This window comes from Neopsephotus bourkii, unplaced genomic scaffold, assembly GCF_033783945.1.
Source record: "Neopsephotus bourkii isolate Nb327-2 ecotype Australia unplaced genomic scaffold, CSIRO-AGI_Nbou_v1 NB_1589, whole genome shotgun sequence".
NCBI classification, from domain to species: domain Eukaryota; kingdom Metazoa; phylum Chordata; class Aves; order Psittaciformes; family Psittacidae; genus Neopsephotus; species Neopsephotus bourkii.
Window position 1 is genome coordinate 3,524,341 of NW_026902065.1, and position 19,507 is coordinate 3,543,847.

Below are 19,507 nucleotides of genomic sequence, written 5' to 3' on the forward strand. Positions count from 1 at the left end.
ATAGGGTGACACAGGTAGAGGATTAGCTAAATAAGGTGTTTTGAGTGCCATGATCAATATCTCAGCTGGCTCTCTATTAAGAAGGTAATTAATTGCCATAGCACAGGAGTGTCACCTGTATTTCACTGCATGTGGGAAGCTGCTGAGTATCTGGTGGTGCACTGGGAGCTGGTCATAGCTGTAGTTCTGCCATTTCCTGAAACGCTCACTTCTCACCCCAGAACAAAAAGGAGGGAGCACTCACCAGTATCACACATCACCCCTCTCCAGCCAACATCACATTCACAGGAGCCATCCCCATCGATCCCGCTACTGCATTTCCCATGGACACAAGTGCATGCTGTGGAGAGAGATGGGAGAAACCCCTGTCCCTGGTCAGGGGAGCAGTGTGTGCAACAAAGCAGTGAGGAGAAGGAAGGGTGGGAAGGATGGCCTGGATGTCTTCTGCTGATGGCACCTTCTGCTCTTGGCTACTTCAAGGATTGCTTTGGCATTTGCCTATTAGCTTCTACAACTACTATAACTAAAAAATAAATCTGTATTCAAAATATGCTTATATTTCCTCTATTCCTAAATACAGGGGCTCAAACTGTATTTTAATGGGAAAGCATTAGTGAAAAAGCAGTGCTGGAGAAGATTATTCTCACTAGAATACTGTTCTAATCCTGTAGCATGCTAGAGTAGGAGGCACCATCTCCAAAGAAGGGAGAAGAGATAAAATACCATAACAGGAAGGAATAGGGGTTAATGGTGTTTTTAAGACTAGGTTTTGACATCTGACAAGATTAGCAAAAGTGCTGGTGAGGGGATGCTCTGTACCTTGATCACAGTTGAGGCCATATTTGCCCTTGATGCAGCTTTCGCAGGCTGTACCGACAAACCCCTCTCCGCACTCGCAGGTGCCTGTGCCGTTGATGCCATCCACGCAGACACCGTTTCCAAAGCAGGCATTCCCTGCTTTCCCCGGACAGGGCTGGCACTGCTGCCCAAAGAAACCTGCGCAGCATTCCCTTTTCTGGAAACCCAGAAATGCAGTGTTAAGGGTTGGGGTCAGGGTAGCATGCAGGGAAGCAAGCACGGGTGTTGACTCTTGGCACTGCTGCTGGGTGGAGGGGAATTGGAGATCTGGATTTTAAGCAGCACTCCAGGTCTGCTGGTGCTTTTCACTGTGCTGGGGCTCAGTCTGCCACCCCAGCTCCTTGGTGGTACCTTCAGCACCACAGGGAAAGGTGGTTGTAATTGCTGTGATCAAGCATGGAGTTACCTTCCCCAAAGCTGTGCGCCCTTTGAGCCACACCAGCTCCCAGCCCTTCCTATGCTGCAGCAGTCAGCAGCCTTTAACCTTCCAATCAGTGCTGCATCCAGAATAAAGGCCAGCAAACATACTGTCAGGGGCTGCCTTGCTACGCTTTTAGTGGGGATTACACAGAGGGTGAATTTCAGGGATAGGGGTTCCTAACCGCAACAGAAATGGTGTACTCACAATGACTGTTTTAGCACACTTTGGTTGGCACCCGATCTGGATGGTGTACATCCTCATGTTGTTTTCTGAGAGGATGCAGTATTTCTTCTCCCCTGCCTGAATGAAAATTGGAGTAATATTGATCAGCTACTTTCAATCGTTTTAGGAAATGGGACATTATCTGTATGCATGCTGTGCACTGACTCAGACATTTACAATGAACATTAAGGAAGTACTTTTAGAAATAAAAATGCATTGGTTAAATGCTTAGGTTTTTCCCCTAGCAAACATATGATTGATTTAACTCAGTGCCCTGTGGTGTTTTAAAGATGTGTCTAATACTGCCTTTGCTTAGATTTAAACGGAATCTTTTCCTGAAGTTTGACAAACATTTTTCTTTCCTTTTTTCTGACACTTTTCCCATTCTTTCCAATTATTCTTGGAAAACTGTTAGCTAAAGTTCTGCAAAACCAGCTGTTGAAACACTGTCTTCTGGGTCTGAACACAGCTGGGAAGGATTGCTTGCTGAAGGCTTGTTGGTCTCATTGTATACTTGTTAGGAGTTTGATACCAGCATCCGTGCAGCTGTTCATTGTAAAGGAAATGTTAATGTTTTTGAGTTTTACTAGTGAGCACTTTAGTTTGGCTTTGCCAGCCACTTACTTTAATGGGGTAGATGGGACTTGATCTGCTGTGGAATCCTATTACTAACCTAATTAATGACAAAAAATAGTAAAGGAAAATATGCTTGCATAATCCCAGCAGAGGGGGTTTCCCAGAAAAAGTCAGGTGCCAAGAAACTTCAGGCCATAATGTGATTGACAGGGCATATTTGCATTATGTGTCAGGCATCCAAAGTCTCTATAATCTGCAAGTCTCCTTGTGACCCTAACTCACAGCATATTGCTGGGAACAGGTTGAGTTTGCCCTTCTGTACCATCTCTGATTTGAAGGACTTCTGTGATTCCTCCTGTAGCAAGCAGACTCCAGACTGTGTATCAGCTGCCTCAGTTCTGAGTGGTAGAGGTAACCTTTGCAGATTGAAGAGTCTTCAGTTGTCCCAATGCATAGCTTCAAAATGAAGCTGTCTTTAAGCTGCCCTTGATTTTGCTCCCTTGCTCTCAGGGTGGTTGGAGTCTATGGACTATAAGCAATGTATGTAGCAGGCTGAAGCAACTAGGACAACTTTTGCTGAAACTGAGGCAATTATATTAAAACCAGGATTGAATACATCTATACTCAGTTTTGATTTAAAAATATACATAAATTAGCATTAATGATGAAATACTTACTATTTCTTTTGTTCCTGGGGGACAACTTGAATGCTGTGAACAAATTCTGCATTTTTCCTTAAACAACACAAATGGTTAACTGTGGTTAACAGACTGTATAGAGTTGCAGACGGCTTATTTAATAGAAAATGCATAATTTCCAGCTCTACTTCTAAACCTAGCCCTCGGGATGCATAGTCATGATAGCCCCTATGGTAAATGTGATGAGAGTAGCTACTCTACTCAGAAAGGAAAATCATCCCCACCAGGGACACCTCATGGGAAGCCTCGTCCCGAGGGTCAGGAGAAGGAAAGCTCTTTTGGATATTTCTCTATGCTCTTCTAAAGTGATGCTTCCCAAGAGCCTTCCCATCTAAAGCATGATAAGAGGCAAATCCTGAACTTGGACACAGCTTTCCTGTGGTGCAACGGCAGCTTGAAAATGGAAAACTCACCTAGACATGTATCTTGTGCTATATGTGTGTGTGGATAATTTCACAGTTTCTGCAAAATGCTTAGATACATGTCGTACCCAGTACACAATGACTAATATCATTCCTGTTTAGCTAACCATGTCATTGCTTTTAACAAGGCTTAAATGAGTGTTGAAGTATGTTACTGCATTTAAACATAGTGGGGAAAATAACTTTCCATGGGAAAACAAAGGCCTATGTGCAAAAGACCTGACAGAACAAAGCTTTGGAAAAGCCTCGTGTGAAATACACTCAAATATGGGACCGTGTCCAAAGGAAAAACTGCAAAAGTTCAACCCTGTTAAATTTGTTTTAACCAAAGCACAAGTCTCACATTTTCTTCTTTGTGCAGTTTGTTGCATGCTTCATAAAAAGGGAGGTAAGCTTCCTGTTGGCTGTGCTTTGTGACTTGGGAGAAAAGACAAAGGAAACCTTTCTCTGCCAGCTTGAGGAAATCACATCCTATTCTTCAGAGGAATCTAAACCCATTTGTATTTCATATGTAAAAGTAACAGAAGTGGGAGAATGTTTACTCGGAGGGCAAGAGAAGTCCATATGTATGTGCAGTGGAATGAAAATAAATTTTTTCCTTAATAAAAATAATTAATTTTCCATTTCCCCCCACTTGTTTGCTTTATAAACAAGTGGTCTGGCTGAGAACATGTATTAGAATAGTGAATTACTATTTTTCTTTTTTTTTAATTAAAGCTCAGGATTTTCTTACTCCAGTGCTACTGTGATTATATTTTGACCAGGCTGTCAGTACACTGACTGCAAGATCAAAGTTGTCTCAATAGATGCTAAAATTCTTGTAGGAATATTCTTTGTGGAAAATATAAGCATTCCTTACTGGGAAATAGTATCACATATCCTGTACATTTGAGCTATGTTTGGATATAGGTCTCTCAGATGGGTCTTTAAGCACCTATATGAACAGAAGCACTTACGATGACCACTGTGTCATTGATATCACATCTGTTCTTCTGGATTTCCAAGACCTTTCCCAACCCATGGATAATTCCTTTGTCTGTTGCAACATTTGCATAGCTTATAGGTGCATCATTTATGAATAACTGCAAAAGAAATGAAATCAGTTAGAAAGCAGCAGAACTGAGTGGTAGCCACATGGTAGCTGGAGCAGCAGTGGTGAAAGAAGGAGCAACGTACAAGTCTCATTTCAGGAAAATCAATGAGTGTAGCTTATTTCAAGCACTTGCTCATATCCCAGTTGCTGCATTTAAGAGCTTCACTGGACTGAAGGGCATAAGATGACTTGCAGCATACTGAAGTTTCTTAGCAACAGGATTTGGCAGAGCAGCTTTTTCTGCCATAAGGTGTAAAGGTGAAACATTTGAAGAAGGAGCCTAAAGCAAGCCAAGAGCTGGGTTTGCTGTCTGTGGGGGATGAGGGGCTTCAGGGAAGCCCTTCCAGCAGCTGCGGCTTCAGGGAGGACTTTCATCATCTCACTCCTCCCAACACTCCTACTGAGTCCTCACCAGCAGCATCCCTATGATTGAATGCTTTTCTGAGGGTCTGCCATGGGCTGAGCAAAGATCAGGGCTTGAAACCACTTCAGTGAGAAGCTTTCTGTCTTCCTTTGTGTATGCCCAGAGAGATCCCTGGGACAGAGAAGAAGGAGGATCAAACTCCCCTTCCAGCTCTGCTGTAATTTTGGCTGTGTTGCTTAATCTTACTATGTCTGATTTTTCCATGAGTGGTGTTGAAAGGCAATTCATATTTGTTGCCCAGTGCTTTAAGCTTTTAGGATTAAAAGTGGAGTAAATCCACAGAAAATAGATTTAATGTTTCAGAACTGAGGGCAGGTTTCTAAAATCTGTTAATGATTATTTTGCAATGCAGGCTTGTAGCAGCTAGAGATAGATGTCCACCACAGCAGCTTCTAAAATGCAATGCTAAATGTGAACAGCACGATCGAAATAACATTCAATCAAAGATCCCTTCAAGGGTGACTTAGAATTAAGCAGGTCTGAGAGAGGCATTTGAGTGACCACTTTTGTGCTATTACATCCCAGGAGCTAAAGGAGCGGGTGAACACCTCCTTTTGACTCCATATTAAAGTTGAAGCTGGCTTCATAAGAAAGCAGGAAACCTGTTTCTCCAAACAAATTAAAACAACAGTACCTGGCCATCATGGAGGAAGACCCCAACCTGGTAGGAGAACCCTAGCATGGTCTCCCTGTGCATGCCGTTGTGCAGGTTGTTCTTCAGGAGCTTCTCACCCAGCACAATGTGGTAGCGGATTTGGCTTTCGCCCTGCAAACATGGTAACATCACAAAGGATGAAAGGTTATTAGAGATAGATTTTCCCAAAGGGTACAAGGCAAACATAGATGGCCTGAGTTTGAGGAGCAGCTTCTCAGCTGGCAGATTATTTTGTACTTCCGACCATGGAATGCCTGCATTCCTATCATAATAAAAATGTAATTGACCATGGGGGATTAAAGGCTTGTTGAACTGGCAGGACCGAAGTTTGCTTGAGCTTCGTAGTGTCTCCTCCTGTGTACAGGACTGACTGATTCAGGGAAGAGTCAGTCAGATGACTTTTTAGGACTCTGAACTTCATGAGCTCATTTGACATGAAAAGTTGAGAATGTGCTTTTATATTCTTCCCCATACCCATTCCTTTCCTTTGGAAATCACTTAATCACTTATAGATGAATATTTACAGTAATTTATAGGTGGGGTTTTTTTGTGTTTTTTTGTTGTTGTTGTTGTTTGATTGTGGTTTTGGTTTGCTTTTTGTTAAGGTCATTTTCAGTCAATAAAGTGTTGGAACCACACGTGTTAATGGGAAAGTTTTCTCTGCCTCATTGCTAGAGTATATTCACTTTTCATTGAGGTGGTGAAATCGTTCTCTGTACATCAACATTTAGTAAGGGCTTCCAAAGGTTTCTGCATCTTGCTCCAGAGCAGGGGACTCCCAAAGCTCTACCTGGCTTGGAGGAGGAGAAAGTAGGATGTTTTATAGAGATTTGTAGATGTGAGAGAAGCTGGGGCATTTGGTGGGTTTTAGATGCTGCTTAGACAATAGCTATAGTGCTGCTGCAGTTGTATGCCTTTGCAATAAAAGGTGCTTGCATGAAATCCTGTTGCCTGCTGTCTTCTTGTTCTGAATGTTCATACTGCTCCTTGTTCTTCCATCCCTCCAAAAAGCATGGGAAAGCAAGATACATAATGTCCACGAGGTGAAATACTGATCTCTACGTCTGTTAAAGAGGAACCCATTCTATTTTGATTTCCTCAGATTTGATAAAGAAATATTTGCAGGAAAGAAGGTGGGAACTAAGAGCTAATCTCCAGCAGTGTTCAAGTCTATTTAATTCTCCTGATTTGGAGGCTTTGGAGAAAGTTAACTCTCATTGATCTTCATTTCTGTCTTTCATCACCAGCAGAGTGAGAACAAAACCTTGCTTCATCAAAGCCAAGAAACGGGCTCATTTCCCTGTGTTGAGCTCTTCCCTCTGTGGCAGAGTTCTCCCAAGGTGTTTCATAAAGAGGATAAGGCTTAGGCAGGCTTAACCTTAAGGTGTTTTCTGATTTTCTTTGTGAGGTTGCCACACCAGACAAGGCGGGGAGAGTGGAAGAAAGACAGAAGAAACATTGGTAAGCTGTGGAAATGAAAAGGATTCCTTTGCGCGTGTAACCTAAATGCAGTGGGGTTGATGTCTAACGTTTCTCTCAAAGTTTGTTATAAATGCTTCTTACAGTGATGCGGAAATGACGATGCTGTGTCATAAAACAATTAAAATAGCCTTCAAAAGTCGTTTGAGCAGATGTAGCTTGATCATGTATGAATTCTTCTGGTGAGGCAGCAAGCGGGGGTTTTGCTGTGGGTCTGCTGGTTGGTGGAAAATATTCTGGGACAAGTCATTTGAACCTTGCTCTGCTCAGCTTCCTGGCTGTAAGTGGAGATTGCGAAAGTACGAACAGAGTGTGGCAGCATAAATATTTATGGAGGAGGCAGGGGAGTATTAATGTCATTGAGCAAGTCATGGGAGAAGCTTCCTCTGCAAGGTGTGGCTCTCGATATGTGCGTTCAATAAAGCGGTTTCAAACTGGAACAAGTATGAAGAAAGGTGCTGAGGTGATGCAGGAAGCAATAGTTTATTCTGGGAGGAGACTGAGAGGCTTGAGAAGGCTCTTTGGCCTTGTAAATATGTCAGGACACAAATGCCAGAAAGTTGTTTCAGCTAAAACATACTCCTGGCACTAGAATAAAGGGATATAAACTGGCCAGAGGTGTGCTGTCAAAATAGCATAAACTAGTTCTGGGCATGAGGACTGAGGTCAGAAGGGGAGGTGGGATGCCATGGCCTTGCCTGTGATGATGGGGAGCTGGCGGCCAGGTCAGGCATGAGCATGGTGTCAGGCTCCTTGGGGTGGGCAGCAGCAATAGGCTTTGTTTAAGGGAATTTTCCTAGCCAAGAGAACTTTAGTAAGTTTTCTGAGCCGTGGTATGGCCAGTGGTGGTTATAAACTGGGATTAGAGACGGCCTGCAGAAAGGGGCTGGGTAATAGTGTTCCTGCAGGAGTGACAGGGCAAGCATCTGGATAGTTTCAGGAGTCAGAATGTTTTGTGGGGTTATTAATGACAAGGTTACCACTGATGTCCAGGGACTGGACTTGTTCACTGAGGAAACTCATTTCAGGGTTATTCCTGGTCATTCCTCTCTTGATCTTTGCAAAAGTCTGTTGATGAAATGTCTTGGGTATTATATTTCTGTGTCATCTCAATCCATCCACTTGAAACTGAGATGAGATACTGAGTTTTTAAGACAAGTCTTATAAGCAATACTTACCAGGGTAGCAGAATTTTTATCCCTTAGGTAATTTTCTATGGCATCATTATCTGGGGCAAACACTGTGTATGTGTTTGCAGCTTCTATTTCATTTGCCAGGTTGTATTGCTGTTGTGGAACACATAAACAAAAATCAGAATGGCCACTGATAGTCTGATACCAGTCCAAATGCAAACAAAGCAGAGAACTGCTTCCATTCTTAAAACAGTGTGAGAGCTTACAATAATGTAGCCTCTGAAAATGGAGTAATCGGGCATTTGCTCCAGGCGGGCCAGCAGCCTCGGCATGACGGTGCTGCGGAGGGGGGTCAGAACCTGTAAAGGGAGCGGATATCCCATGTCAGTGCTTGTATACATGCTGTGGTTGAACCTGCAAGGATCAGACCCAGGCCAAAATGCTATTTTGTGTAAATACTTCTTTTCCAAGAGCTGCTAATTATTTTCTGCTGTTTGTGTTACAGAGGAACAAATCCTTCCTCTGCAGCCATATACCTTATCAATAACATGTATGATTCCATTTGTGGATGCGATGTTACCAGCCACGATGTGAGCACCCTCAAGGGTGAGGTTCTGAAACAGAAAGAGGAAAGAGAGGGTTTGCTTTCTCATTGCAGTGGTGGAATTTTCCCATTGATTTCCACACGTTCCCAGAAGCTTTCCTGGGACTCCACCATGGCTTCACTTGCATCAGGCCACACTCAGGGAACCATGTGCATGGGATATGACTTTGGGACTATTCTGCTCCCTGTGTTCAGACCAGCAAAACCATGGGACTGCTTGCACTAGCGTGGTTATGGGGTGGGTGTACTCACTCCCATCCCATGGCAGGGTGAAGCCCTGTGCCAATTCATGCCCTCCCATTTCTGTGCAGCTATGAAAGACCCCATTCATGATTTTTCCCTCTGGGCATGGAGGTGGGAGGAAGTTTTCCCTTAATTAATGGGGGTGAAGTGCTTAAATGTGCCATATGTATTTCCAGAAAATCCTCCTCAGAAGTGGAGTACTAACGTGCTGAGGGGGAAGGACTGTCAGCTCTTTTACTTGTCATTAAAAATATCTTCAGGTGATTTGGGACTATCAGGCTGTGGATGCGGACAAAGTATCATTGCTTTCTCCTACCTTCCCACTTCCCTAAAATAAGTTATTTGGTTTTCTTGGTGCCCTTTATCTTAAATTAGTCCACAGAGGCTGCTCCAGGCAGGTACCATGCTTCTCCCTCGGTACAAGACTGTCCAGTGTTTGCAGCAGCTACTGGGGCATTAAGAATAAATAATACTGGGGACAAATTGCAGCTAGGTAAAGTGGTGGACAAAATCAAGTTAATGTTTCTCCCAGAGGGCCCAATGTAATTGATCTATTCCTTTAATTTTATGTCATGGTCTTTTTTTTAAATACACCTACAAGGTCTGTGTGGTTTTGTAATACAAGGAAGTTGGTGGCAGTGATGGTCAGAGTTTGGTGTATGACACCACAGTGGTTTGCAGGTCATCTCACCCCATTTTCTTTGGACAAGTGTAGGAAGTTGCTCTGTAGGGATGTTGGCAGCATGTCAGAGGATGATAAATTCTGGAAATCAGCAAAGCTGTAAGCTCCTGTCAGTACATGATACCTGAAGGAAATTAAATGAACATGAAAGTGTTGTATTTTCTCTCTTTTCCCAATAAATATGCTTAGTGTGTCTGAAACTGTGGTCTAAAGCGGGAATTATTTGTACAATACCTGGTTCAGCTATGTTCTGATTTTAGTTTGGCCTTTAAACATTTCTGACATAACACAGATAATCTCTTTGTTTCCAGTGGAGTTGCTACAGAGATTTATACCATTCTAACTAGAAGAGGGATCCTATGACCCTCCCTTAAAATTATAATAGCTGTCTTGCTCTAGTGGCTTCAAACCAAAGGCTTATTTGCCATAGAAAGCAATTCATCATAAAACCCCAAACCCCAAACTATTAACGTACTTCAGTAGAGTTGGGATGTTACTCTTTGACATCCAAAAGGCTTTCTCGTCTTCATCCATGTTTTCAATTGCTTGCAGAGAAGGCACGAGGACAGTTAGGTTTGAGGTGCTGGACAGCACTGAGTTTATCTCAGCCTCCTGCATGGAAGTAAACAGGGTAAAATAATTCATCCGAAGGATGATCTATAAATAGCATCTGGTGACTTTTTAGCAAGGTGGAGTATGTGACGTGCTTTGTGACCAGCCTGGAGAGGAAAAACTATTAAACTGAGCAATGACTTGAACAAAACTATTTAGAGCTGTACAAAATGGCAAATGGGTGTCTATTTTTTACAGTCTAGATTGCCAGCATTTAAAGGGCAGAAGCAATGTTTAGGTCAGAACTGTTTTTTGTGGTGAAACACTTAGGTTTCCTCCTACAAAAGTTCCTTTGACTCATGGATTCTATTTTATGCACTTAAAAGTAAATCACGGTAATAAACATGAGTGGTTGCTGATAAATACTGAGAACCTGCTTTTACAGAGCACTCTGTGCTATTTAATAGATAGAAGGATTATGAACTGTAAAATAAGAAACCCACATGACACAGTGTTCCCTTTTGATATAAGACTATTTACCATGGCTGGGATTTTTGAAGATGTCCAAAGGTTATCTGTGCCTACTAGCTTGCTGTGACAGCTCTAATTTTAGATGGGGGATGTGGGCTCTGTATTGTGAATGGACTGATTCATCTTCCATATGTTTTTATCTGCCTTAAGGATGGGGAGAGCCTCCACTGGAGATTTTTCCAGTGTGTGGATTTTTTTTTTGTGGGGAGACCTAAGGACCTAAAGATCTGAATGCTGAAGATGTGATTCTCTTGACTTTTCACAGTCTCCACAACTTTTGAGACTGCCAAACTCAAGGGAGCAATATTGAGCTTAAGTTCTACCTTTTTGCAGCTGGTATGCTGCCTGGAAGATGGCTTGTTTTGCGTGGTACTTCACTACTGGGTTTTAAGTCAAGAAGGGAACCAGCTCCCTTAAATAGCTGGGGATTTTGTCTCTGTTAAGATCATCCATCTTTCTAGTCATCATCACTGTCACCTTCCAAATATTTAAATGTAGAAATAGAAACAGACTTCCTCTTCTCATCCTTCCTGACCAGCAAGAAATATATTTGGTTATGAAAAGTGATAAACATCACATTCCTGCTCAAGTATGAAGTTAAGAACCCCACAGATGGATATATCTCCCTATTTTTCTCATGCTTGTAGCTACCATTATTTAAGGAATACTGTTTCTTTGAAGTGTAGCAGAGATTTCCACATCTCTCTTTCAACAGGTTACACAGAATCTGTGTCCTGATTTCCTCCCCACACCACTTTATTATCTAAAAAGCACATTAGCAGGTGAACAACCCTTCCTATTGTGCTCATTCCTTTAACTTAGTTTCTCTTTACAGTGTACAGTGCTGCAGTCAGCCCAGGGCCAGGCAGATAACTGATTTAAATTAGCCACATTGGCCTTTCTTTTAAGCAGCTCCCTGAGGTCCCTGTTGGAACTGTGTGCTTTAAGGATTCCTAAGCTATTTAATTTTGAAAAGCATGAAAACAGCTAATATGCTGTGCCTTCTGTTTTTTGATGCTATTCTTTAGCATATCACTGTTCCTTTCTGTTTGCCACTATTTCCTCTATACTTCTTATACTTAGGTTTTAAGCTTTCTGTAGGTGAAACTGGTTTTGAACTCTATTCATACAATGTCAGCCACACTAGGGTAAGGACCTCTAATATTGCTGCTGCCCTAGTAATAAATAATAGTATGTGAAAATATAAAGAGTGAAAATCAATATATCTAGAACGGTGGGGTTTTTTAAATCTAAATTGGTATTTCTTCCCTAATCTGCAGCCAGACAAGCTAATTTCTTCTTTCATTTCCTGCACCTCAGTCAACCCCACACAGAGTTTTCTCCTCCTTGGTTGCTGTGAGAGCAGCACACTGACCAGCCATACAGCTGCATTTTCCTCCCATGAGGCACAGTGAAAATGGGGAAGGTAAGGCATTGCCTTCTCTCTCCACTAGGATTTTTATTACATGAGAGAAGTTGGAAGCAGCCACTTAGGGGCATATTCAGTCTCTGCTTATACCCTGTTGCTTGTCATCTGGACTAGAGTATGTTTATGTACAGAGCTAGTCCTGGCTTGTGTAGCCCCCTGCTCCAGAAAGTGGGTTTGTAACTAGCTCTTCTGCTTGTGGGACTTCCTTACTTGCCTGAATTTGGGATAAGAATTTGGTTTTCAGGCAGAAATAGAGAACCAGGTGATCAGCCCTGCCATGGCTGGTGGGAAAGGCATTCTGATGCCTCTCCAGAGTTTGGGCCTCTGCTCTGAGATAGGAATAGTGCAATGAGATTCCCGTCTCTATAGCCTACGAGGCTTATGTATTTATGCAAACTTGAACATACTAAAAAAATCAACCACAAAGTGTACTTACATTAACCCATTGCTTAAATGAAGCTGCTTCTGACAGAGTGGATAACTCCTGAGTAGAAAGAGAAAGAGAGCAATGAGTATGTAAGGTATAATTAGCTGTACCAAAGTACTCTAGCTGTAGCTTGTGGTGTAATCTGCTGTGTCTGGCCTGGTTGATGTGACATAGAGGAGGAGGTTTTCAGCATGTATGAAATGGGAGGACATTCATGTTTTTCTAGTACTGATACTTTCTGGCAATGAGAATGGTGAGTTACGAGCTCTTTTGAAAATAGGCCATCTATTGCTTGGGTGTATTAAGCTTACCTGATCTTGGTACTTAATATGTACTGACCCCAGGCTAAGTGTTAATTTTCTAGGAACCTAAAGCTTTTCTTAACTTCATGCAAAATTAACTGGAATAAGGTGTGTTGTTTTGGTTGATATATGTACAGCATTTTACATATCATCCTGCAAGTAGAGAGCCTTTATTCTGCCACTGTACTCAGAACAGTGAGTGAGATAAATGATGGTATGAGCAGGGATGACAGGTAGTGCTTAGAGCCATGTAAGATTATTGCCAGTGGCTGGGACAGCTGACACTTTCATTTTTCCTGTGTTGTTAAATGCATATTTATTTCACCATTTTACTTGTTTTGGTTTTATTTGCCTGCCGGTCAGTATGGTTTGTTTGAGCATGATAAATTGGTGTTTTCACTGAGACAGACCTCAGGGCAGAACTTCACAAGAGCTGTGTGCTTGCTGGGAGGTGAGTGCTTAGCAAATCTGCAGGTTAGGCCTCTGGGGCTGCCATTTTTCAATTTGTCTTAAGAATGAAATATGCTCAGATCCCTTAGGCCCCTTTCCAAGCTGTGTTTTTATACACAACAGATCATTTATGTATCGGACAAATGCCTCCAGCTGGAACACTGTTTGCAGGTAGCACTGGTAGATATCATATTTTTCTGTTTATAATGGCTTTGCAATCTCTCTGGTTATGACCCAGTGTGAGAAGATGCCCATCTTACTTACATCTGCAGCATTTCCATAGCAGATTCTGCCGTCTCCTCCGTAGCCCTTTGGGCACACGCACTTCCATCCATGAGAGGACTCAAACTGGCAAGATGCCTTTGAACCAGAAAGAAAGAAAGTTTGTCAAATACTCAAGAGACCACTGAAGACCAAGGATGGCCTCTAAAGCCCCTTCTGAAACCCCTTAATATACAAACATGAACTTAACATGGTGCATGGACATCGTTACCCTCCCATAGGACAAACCCTACCAGCTTTGGGCACTAACTCCCTCCTCACATGCCCACCATACCCTAAATCTGTAGGAATCTAAACTCTTGCTCAACCCTTTCTTACTTCCTCTGTACATAAACTGAGCCCTGTTCCTTCACCCAACTATACCATATTTGTCTTATGCTCCTCATTGCTCTTCCTTTAGCTCTGTTCCTGTGTTCTGCCTGAGGCTGCTGTGGCTCTTGTAGATACTACAGAGCACAGCAGAGCCTGCAGGTCGGTCGAACCCATGCAGTTGCAGATAAAGCTTGTAGATGCCTGTGTAGAGATGACTTGCCTAAGCATCCCAAAAGGCTAATGCATCTAAATTGAAATTACTGGTGGAGAAGCAGCATGCATTTATTCCGGGCTTGGGAGAGTACATTTAGGACTGGGACCAGCCCCTGTAGTCTCTCCTCAGCACATGTGGTTCATGTAGCACTTTTGATGCTTGCAGCACTGTTTGGAAAGCTTTGTTCTAACTCAAATGGAAATTGTGAGCTTGAAATGGCAAGGAAAATCTATGGTGTGTGCAGGAGGCAAGGTGTGATATGTATCTGAACACTTTGTTCAGGGAATGATTAATAACTCACCAAATGATGGCATTTTCCATTTTGTTCGAGGCATGAGTTTACGGGTGTGCACTCCACTCCATTCCCCCAAAATCCATCCTTACACTGGCAGTCATTCTGTTGTTTTAATGAAACACTGCAATTCATTAAAGTGACTAAAATAGGTTGCATATTCTAGACATGGTGAATTAGTCTATCTGTCTTTCTGTGTAGTTCCATTACTTCAGTGAAATGACACCGATTCATATATCCAGAAGACTTTATACCTGACATCTACTAGTGTGCTTATTAAAAAGTATTTGCTGCCAGAACACCACCACGGAGTTGGGAGGGAGCACTGGGACAGGAACTGAAGGAGATTGCCTTGTGTAGAGGGTGCTGTATGGGAATAACCTTGTGGCTGTGAGGCAGAGGAGAATTTGGGGAAGAAAACAGGGTGGGAAGCACAGGCAGAGCAAAATGGGTGAGAACTAATACCTAATGAATGTCAGAGGACATACCTGACCCGGTCCAATATATATGCAGGTGGCATTTTCGTGGCACCCTGCCACTGTGGGCAGCAGGCAGTTGTTGATGGCTGAACAGTCCCTTCCGTTGCCTGTCCATCCTGCCTGGCAAACACATGTGTGCTCTCCTGGGCCAGTCTGAATGCATTCGGCCTGGGGGGATGCAGAAGCATCTGTTCAGGACAGGTAGGTAGCATCTGGCTTTAGGTATAAGGCTTGTCTAAGCAATAGTGATGCCACTATCTGGGGAAGGAGCTTAAAACTGCAGTGAAAACTGTGACTCTTCCTTCTGCAAGTTTCTGGCCAAACCTACCTTTCTGTGGTGTCAGGCTCTATGGGAAAACGAAGTACTTACATTGATATTGCAGCCACCTGGGTTTAAAGCAGCACAAGGATCAACTATGGTGCAGCTCATACCATCTCCTTCATAGCCAGGTTTGCAAACACAGCTGTAGAGAATGAAGGGAGGCATTAAACATGATAGGACAACTGTAAAATGAAGCAGTTGTTTTCCACTGTAACATGTTATTTATAGGCAGCTTAAATTGGTAACCTTGGATTCACGGTGCATATATTATATTGTTTGGGGTTTTTTTTTTTCCCCACAAAATATTGGCTGGCTTAATTAAGACAAACCAGGGATCTATTCTCTGTGTATGAGATGGGAAATGAAATTAGTTTTGCCATGGTGTGATATTTGCAAAGGTGAGCTAGTAGCTCTGAATTAATTATGAGCTGGGATTCCTCTTTCTTTCAGTGACACAGAAGATAGGTCTTTCCCTGAAATGCATACAAGAAAATGAGCCACCCCATTTCTCCCGGTTGTCCTCCCAGGTTAATCTGTACTGGAGGGAATTTCTTAAGCACTCAAATTACACAGCATCCCCCATCCTGCCTTCTGTGGTGACTGTCTTGGTTTTAGCTCATTATGAATACACTGCGGCACTAGGCAAACTTGCTGTGCATGAAAGTGAGCATGAGGCAAGCAGCAGGCATGTGTAACAGTAAGAGAGTTTTGTGACCCATCCTGTCAGGACTGGAGAGACTACGCTGTGGCATGCAAACCAGCTGAGCTGATCTGAGTGAACTGTGCATCCCCAAACTGCTTGAGAACTGTTTTTCAGCAAAGCTCAAGCTCCTGGTTCACTAAAGAAATGGTCAGAAATAAGAGTTTCCTTCCTTTGTACATGTTGGTAGGAAGGCAGCCTTCTGAACAAGGGTTAGACCCGTATGAGTATATCAGTGTTAAATATAAGGTACAGGGTAGGGCATTGAGAACTCTTGATTACTCTCTTGCAGCTCAAGGTTGATGTGGTGCATGTTTATGCTTATTTGTTGCATAGCAGCATTTCAGTGGCTGATGTCTGTGTACTGCTACACAGCGCTGTTGTGATCAAGCAAATGGGAAAGAGCCGCAGCATAGTTAATTAAATGCAAGTTACAGACTTACCTCATTGCACCATCACTAAGCTGACAGTCTGCATGGGCATGACAGAGCTGTAGAGAGGGATCGCAGGGAACAATCTGCTTATCACAGAGTTTCCCTGTGTATCCACTTCTGCATGATCCAGGAAGACAGATCCCATCACTGTCTATTCGGTTATTGCACTTCCCATAAGCACAGAGGCATTCTAGCAGAGATAAATTATAATGTGCAATTCCATAATTGTCAAAGGTGTCTATTCTTACATAGCACTTATGAATCAGGTCCTCCTTTTTTTCCAAGTATCTAAACTTTTGTATTTCTAAAGTCTTACTTTGTTGGGGAACTTACTATTTATTTATCATATCCATGTCTTTTCAGATGTGCTTTATGGGTAACTATTTAAAATCTGTTGTATCTTTATAGTGCACTTATCTATCAATGCATTTCAAAGTACTTCAGAGAAGTAGGGGCGAAATACTGGGTCCTAGATTATTAAGGCTGAAATTGTTCCATTGCACAACTTTTGGTGTACTTTCAGAGATACAGGAAGCCTTTTAATGTTAAGTCCACAATGCTACAAATTGCATAGTACTGGGCTGGTATACGGAGCAGCAGCACAGACCTATAATCACTTTGATGGGGATGGACTGATTAGTGCTGCTGCGAGGCATAGCAATGTGCCCAAAGGACTTGGTAAGTAAGCCTTCTGCAATCCCAAGAAGTGCCAGTGGTGACTAGTTAAGCCTGCTTTGGTGGGACTGCAGCTTAGGCAATACCACCTTTTCTTATGGAACTTGTTTCTGAGTTTTTGTCCATGTACCTGTGAACTTTTGAGTGAGCTGTGCTTCATGAATGACATAGCAAAAAAGACTAAACCCGATTTTGTAAATGGGGTTTATATTTGCTGGTTTATATTCTGTAGACTCTCAAATGTAGTATGGTTTGATACAGCAGGAGTAAATCTGTCAGTATATAGAAGATGACTGCTGGAACTGTAAGTTTTGCAGATCATAAATTATTCAGTAGAGATGGTTATTAAGTGGCCCTAAACACAATCTGTTTATAGTTTTAGTTGTTTTTAGATTACATATATTTATCATTGGAGGCAGAATCTGCTCTGTTGTGGGCAGTACTAAATGGAAATGGAATAGCAAAGATCTTCTTTTCCGTTACTTACGTGAGGGACGCAGAAATGAAAAGAACAATAAATAAGTATACAGCAAGCTATGACCTCTGCAGAAAGTCCAGTTAAGTCAGTGAGAAGATTTTCACTGACTACAGGCTTATGATATATCCCTTTGAAATAAGAAATGAAGTACCCCAGAGACATCTTGCTCATGTGACATAGAGAACGATTAGCGAGCAGTTAACTCCTACCTCAATGTTACTAGGGTCCAACAGAAACAGTTATGCTGAGGAAGTAGGGCTGTACTTACCTTTGTCACACCGAGGTCCGTATTTGCCAGGGTCTGAGCAAAACTGACACTGCGAGCCTTGAAATGCCTCAGCACAGATGCAGGTCCCATTTCCATCCAGGCCATCCATGCACTGTGATAGTGGAAAAGAGGTGATTTCTATGTATAAATTGAAATGAATTTTTATCCTTCCCCCAGAGAAGAGATTATGTGCCTCTCCATATTATTGACTGTGACAGACTAGCAGGAAGAGCCTCAGCTTTGAAGAAAAAGGCATTTCAAAGCAAAAGCTTTCCTTGTGCTTGTACTTTGCTGCTGTTATTCTACATTCCTTTGCAATTTTAAAGTGAGAATAGTGAGCTGCGTCATCACCGTGTGCTGTGCAGAGTAGCAATGTAAGAGTGGGTCAGCCCCAACCTTGCCTGTGTGCTGTGTGTTGGAACCACAGAAGCCTGCAGTTCGGACATCTGAGAGGAGACCGATTAATTTTCCCTCCCCCATATAACGGAACCTGAAATTCACAGCTATCACTGACCATAAATGGAGGGAGCCTAACATCTTTATTGTGCACAAAACACTTTAGGGACTTCTGGGACACAGCTTATCCTTCCCTCCATGGGAGTTCAGGGTCCTGCCAGGTGCTCTGCTTACCTGACCATTTCCTGAGCAGGGTTTGGAAAACCCTCCTGGGCACGGACTGCAGTCAGGGCCGAAGAAGCCTTTGCAACATTTTGGTTCCTGTGAAATAAAGTAAATATCCTCTTTTTTAGTGCCTTATTGAGGAGGCAGTGTATGAAAGACATCTCCATCATGTTTTGTCTCTGGGAAATACCTGTAGGGGTAGCTGGTCTTAAAAGGCATGTGTGGAACCAGAGCCACCCCTTCAATGGCCTTGTTAAAACCAGGAGGGGTGCTGGCAGCCTAAGAAGGGGATACACAGGCCACCATATCCTTCCCTTGTTCTTGTCAGACTCATCAGTGTTAGAAACCCCTGTCCTCTTGTCACTTATAAATGTACCTGTGTGCATCTGCTCATATTGTGCGCACTCTCGTATTTGGCAGGGGAGTGCAGTGCAATTCAGAGGCAGGCAGTCTCCTTTGCATCTGAGATCAGGAACTTGAAGATATGTTTTACCCCAGGGAGATGCTGTGAAAGCCATACATGCTGCTTTGATCTTCCCCCTTCCCCTCTGCACCACTGTGGCATTTAGCCGCTACACAGCCCTAAATGTTTTTCTCAGCTGCATCTTTTGTTTTATTCATGAATTTGCTGCTTGATCCATTTGTTTATCAAGAGCACAGAAAGCGTATTAGGAAAAAACCCCTCATTTACATGTGCGTTTCTTTTCTCCCAAGTATCAAATGACAGGACAAGAGATAATGGCCTCAAGCTGTGCTAGGGGAGGTTTAGACTGGATACTAGGAAAAAATTCTTCACCGAGAGGGTGCTCAGGCATTGGCACAGGCTGCCCAGGGCAGTAGTGGAATCGCTGTCCCTGGAAGTGTTCACAAGCATGTAAATGCCCTCAGTGACATGGTTTAGTGGCGGACTTGGCAGTCCTGGGGTAATGGTTGGATTTGAATGTCTTAAAGGTCTTTTCCAACCTAAATGATTCTATGATTCAAGGGAAAGGATTAGCAAAAGGCTCTCGAAGCTTATGGATTTGTTAGACTTCTCTGCTTGTTACTTATGTTAGTTCTGAAATGCAGAATCTGTTTGGGAGCCCCAGGATCCGGAAAGGTGTAAGTACTTCTCATGGGCTAATGACTTCTGCAAGGACTAGGTTTGCCAAGCAGAGCAAGTGGAGCGTGGTTCTTAGGAGCGTTTCCTATTCATTGTTACCCCATACTGTGTGAAGTCCTGGGACAGG

At 42.8% G+C, this 19,507-nt stretch overlaps 1 protein-coding gene and 1 long non-coding RNA gene across 3 annotated transcripts in view; one reads left to right on the top strand and one right to left on the bottom strand.

Annotated features, from left to right (window-relative positions):
* The window catches only part of STAB2 (stabilin 2), an 82,360-nt gene that overhangs the window by 29,225 nt on the left and 33,628 nt on the right, over window positions 1-19,507 (bottom strand). For both annotated transcript variants that reach the window (XM_061371885.1, XM_061371884.1), the window contains exons 21-39: window positions 18,288-18,374; window positions 17,658-17,769; window positions 16,246-16,426; window positions 15,151-15,244; window positions 14,790-14,948; window positions 14,311-14,406; window positions 13,466-13,561; window positions 12,459-12,506; window positions 9,986-10,122; window positions 9,520-9,634; window positions 8,518-8,595; window positions 8,248-8,340; window positions 8,027-8,134; window positions 5,349-5,480; window positions 4,154-4,279; window positions 2,755-2,811; window positions 1,484-1,579; window positions 820-1,015; window positions 245-340 (exon numbers count right to left, since the gene is read on the bottom strand). In XM_061371885.1, coding sequence (XP_061227869.1) covers window positions 245-340; window positions 820-1,015; window positions 1,484-1,579; window positions 2,755-2,811; window positions 4,154-4,279; window positions 5,349-5,480; window positions 8,027-8,134; window positions 8,248-8,340; window positions 8,518-8,595; window positions 9,520-9,634; window positions 9,986-10,122; window positions 12,459-12,506; window positions 13,466-13,561; window positions 14,311-14,406; window positions 14,790-14,948; window positions 15,151-15,244; window positions 16,246-16,426; window positions 17,658-17,769; window positions 18,288-18,374 — 2,107 coding nt within the window. The remainder of the gene's footprint in view (window positions 1-244; window positions 341-819; window positions 1,016-1,483; window positions 1,580-2,754; window positions 2,812-4,153; window positions 4,280-5,348; window positions 5,481-8,026; window positions 8,135-8,247; window positions 8,341-8,517; window positions 8,596-9,519; window positions 9,635-9,985; window positions 10,123-12,458; window positions 12,507-13,465; window positions 13,562-14,310; window positions 14,407-14,789; window positions 14,949-15,150; window positions 15,245-16,245; window positions 16,427-17,657; window positions 17,770-18,287; window positions 18,375-19,507) is intronic.
* The window catches only part of LOC133222316 (uncharacterized), a 236,693-nt gene that overhangs the window by 27,233 nt on the left and 189,953 nt on the right, over window positions 1-19,507 (top strand). Inside the window, exon 2 of the long non-coding RNA XR_009728271.1 lies at window positions 6,778-6,830. This is a non-coding gene — a long non-coding RNA (uncharacterized LOC133222316). The remainder of the gene's footprint in view (window positions 1-6,777; window positions 6,831-19,507) is intronic.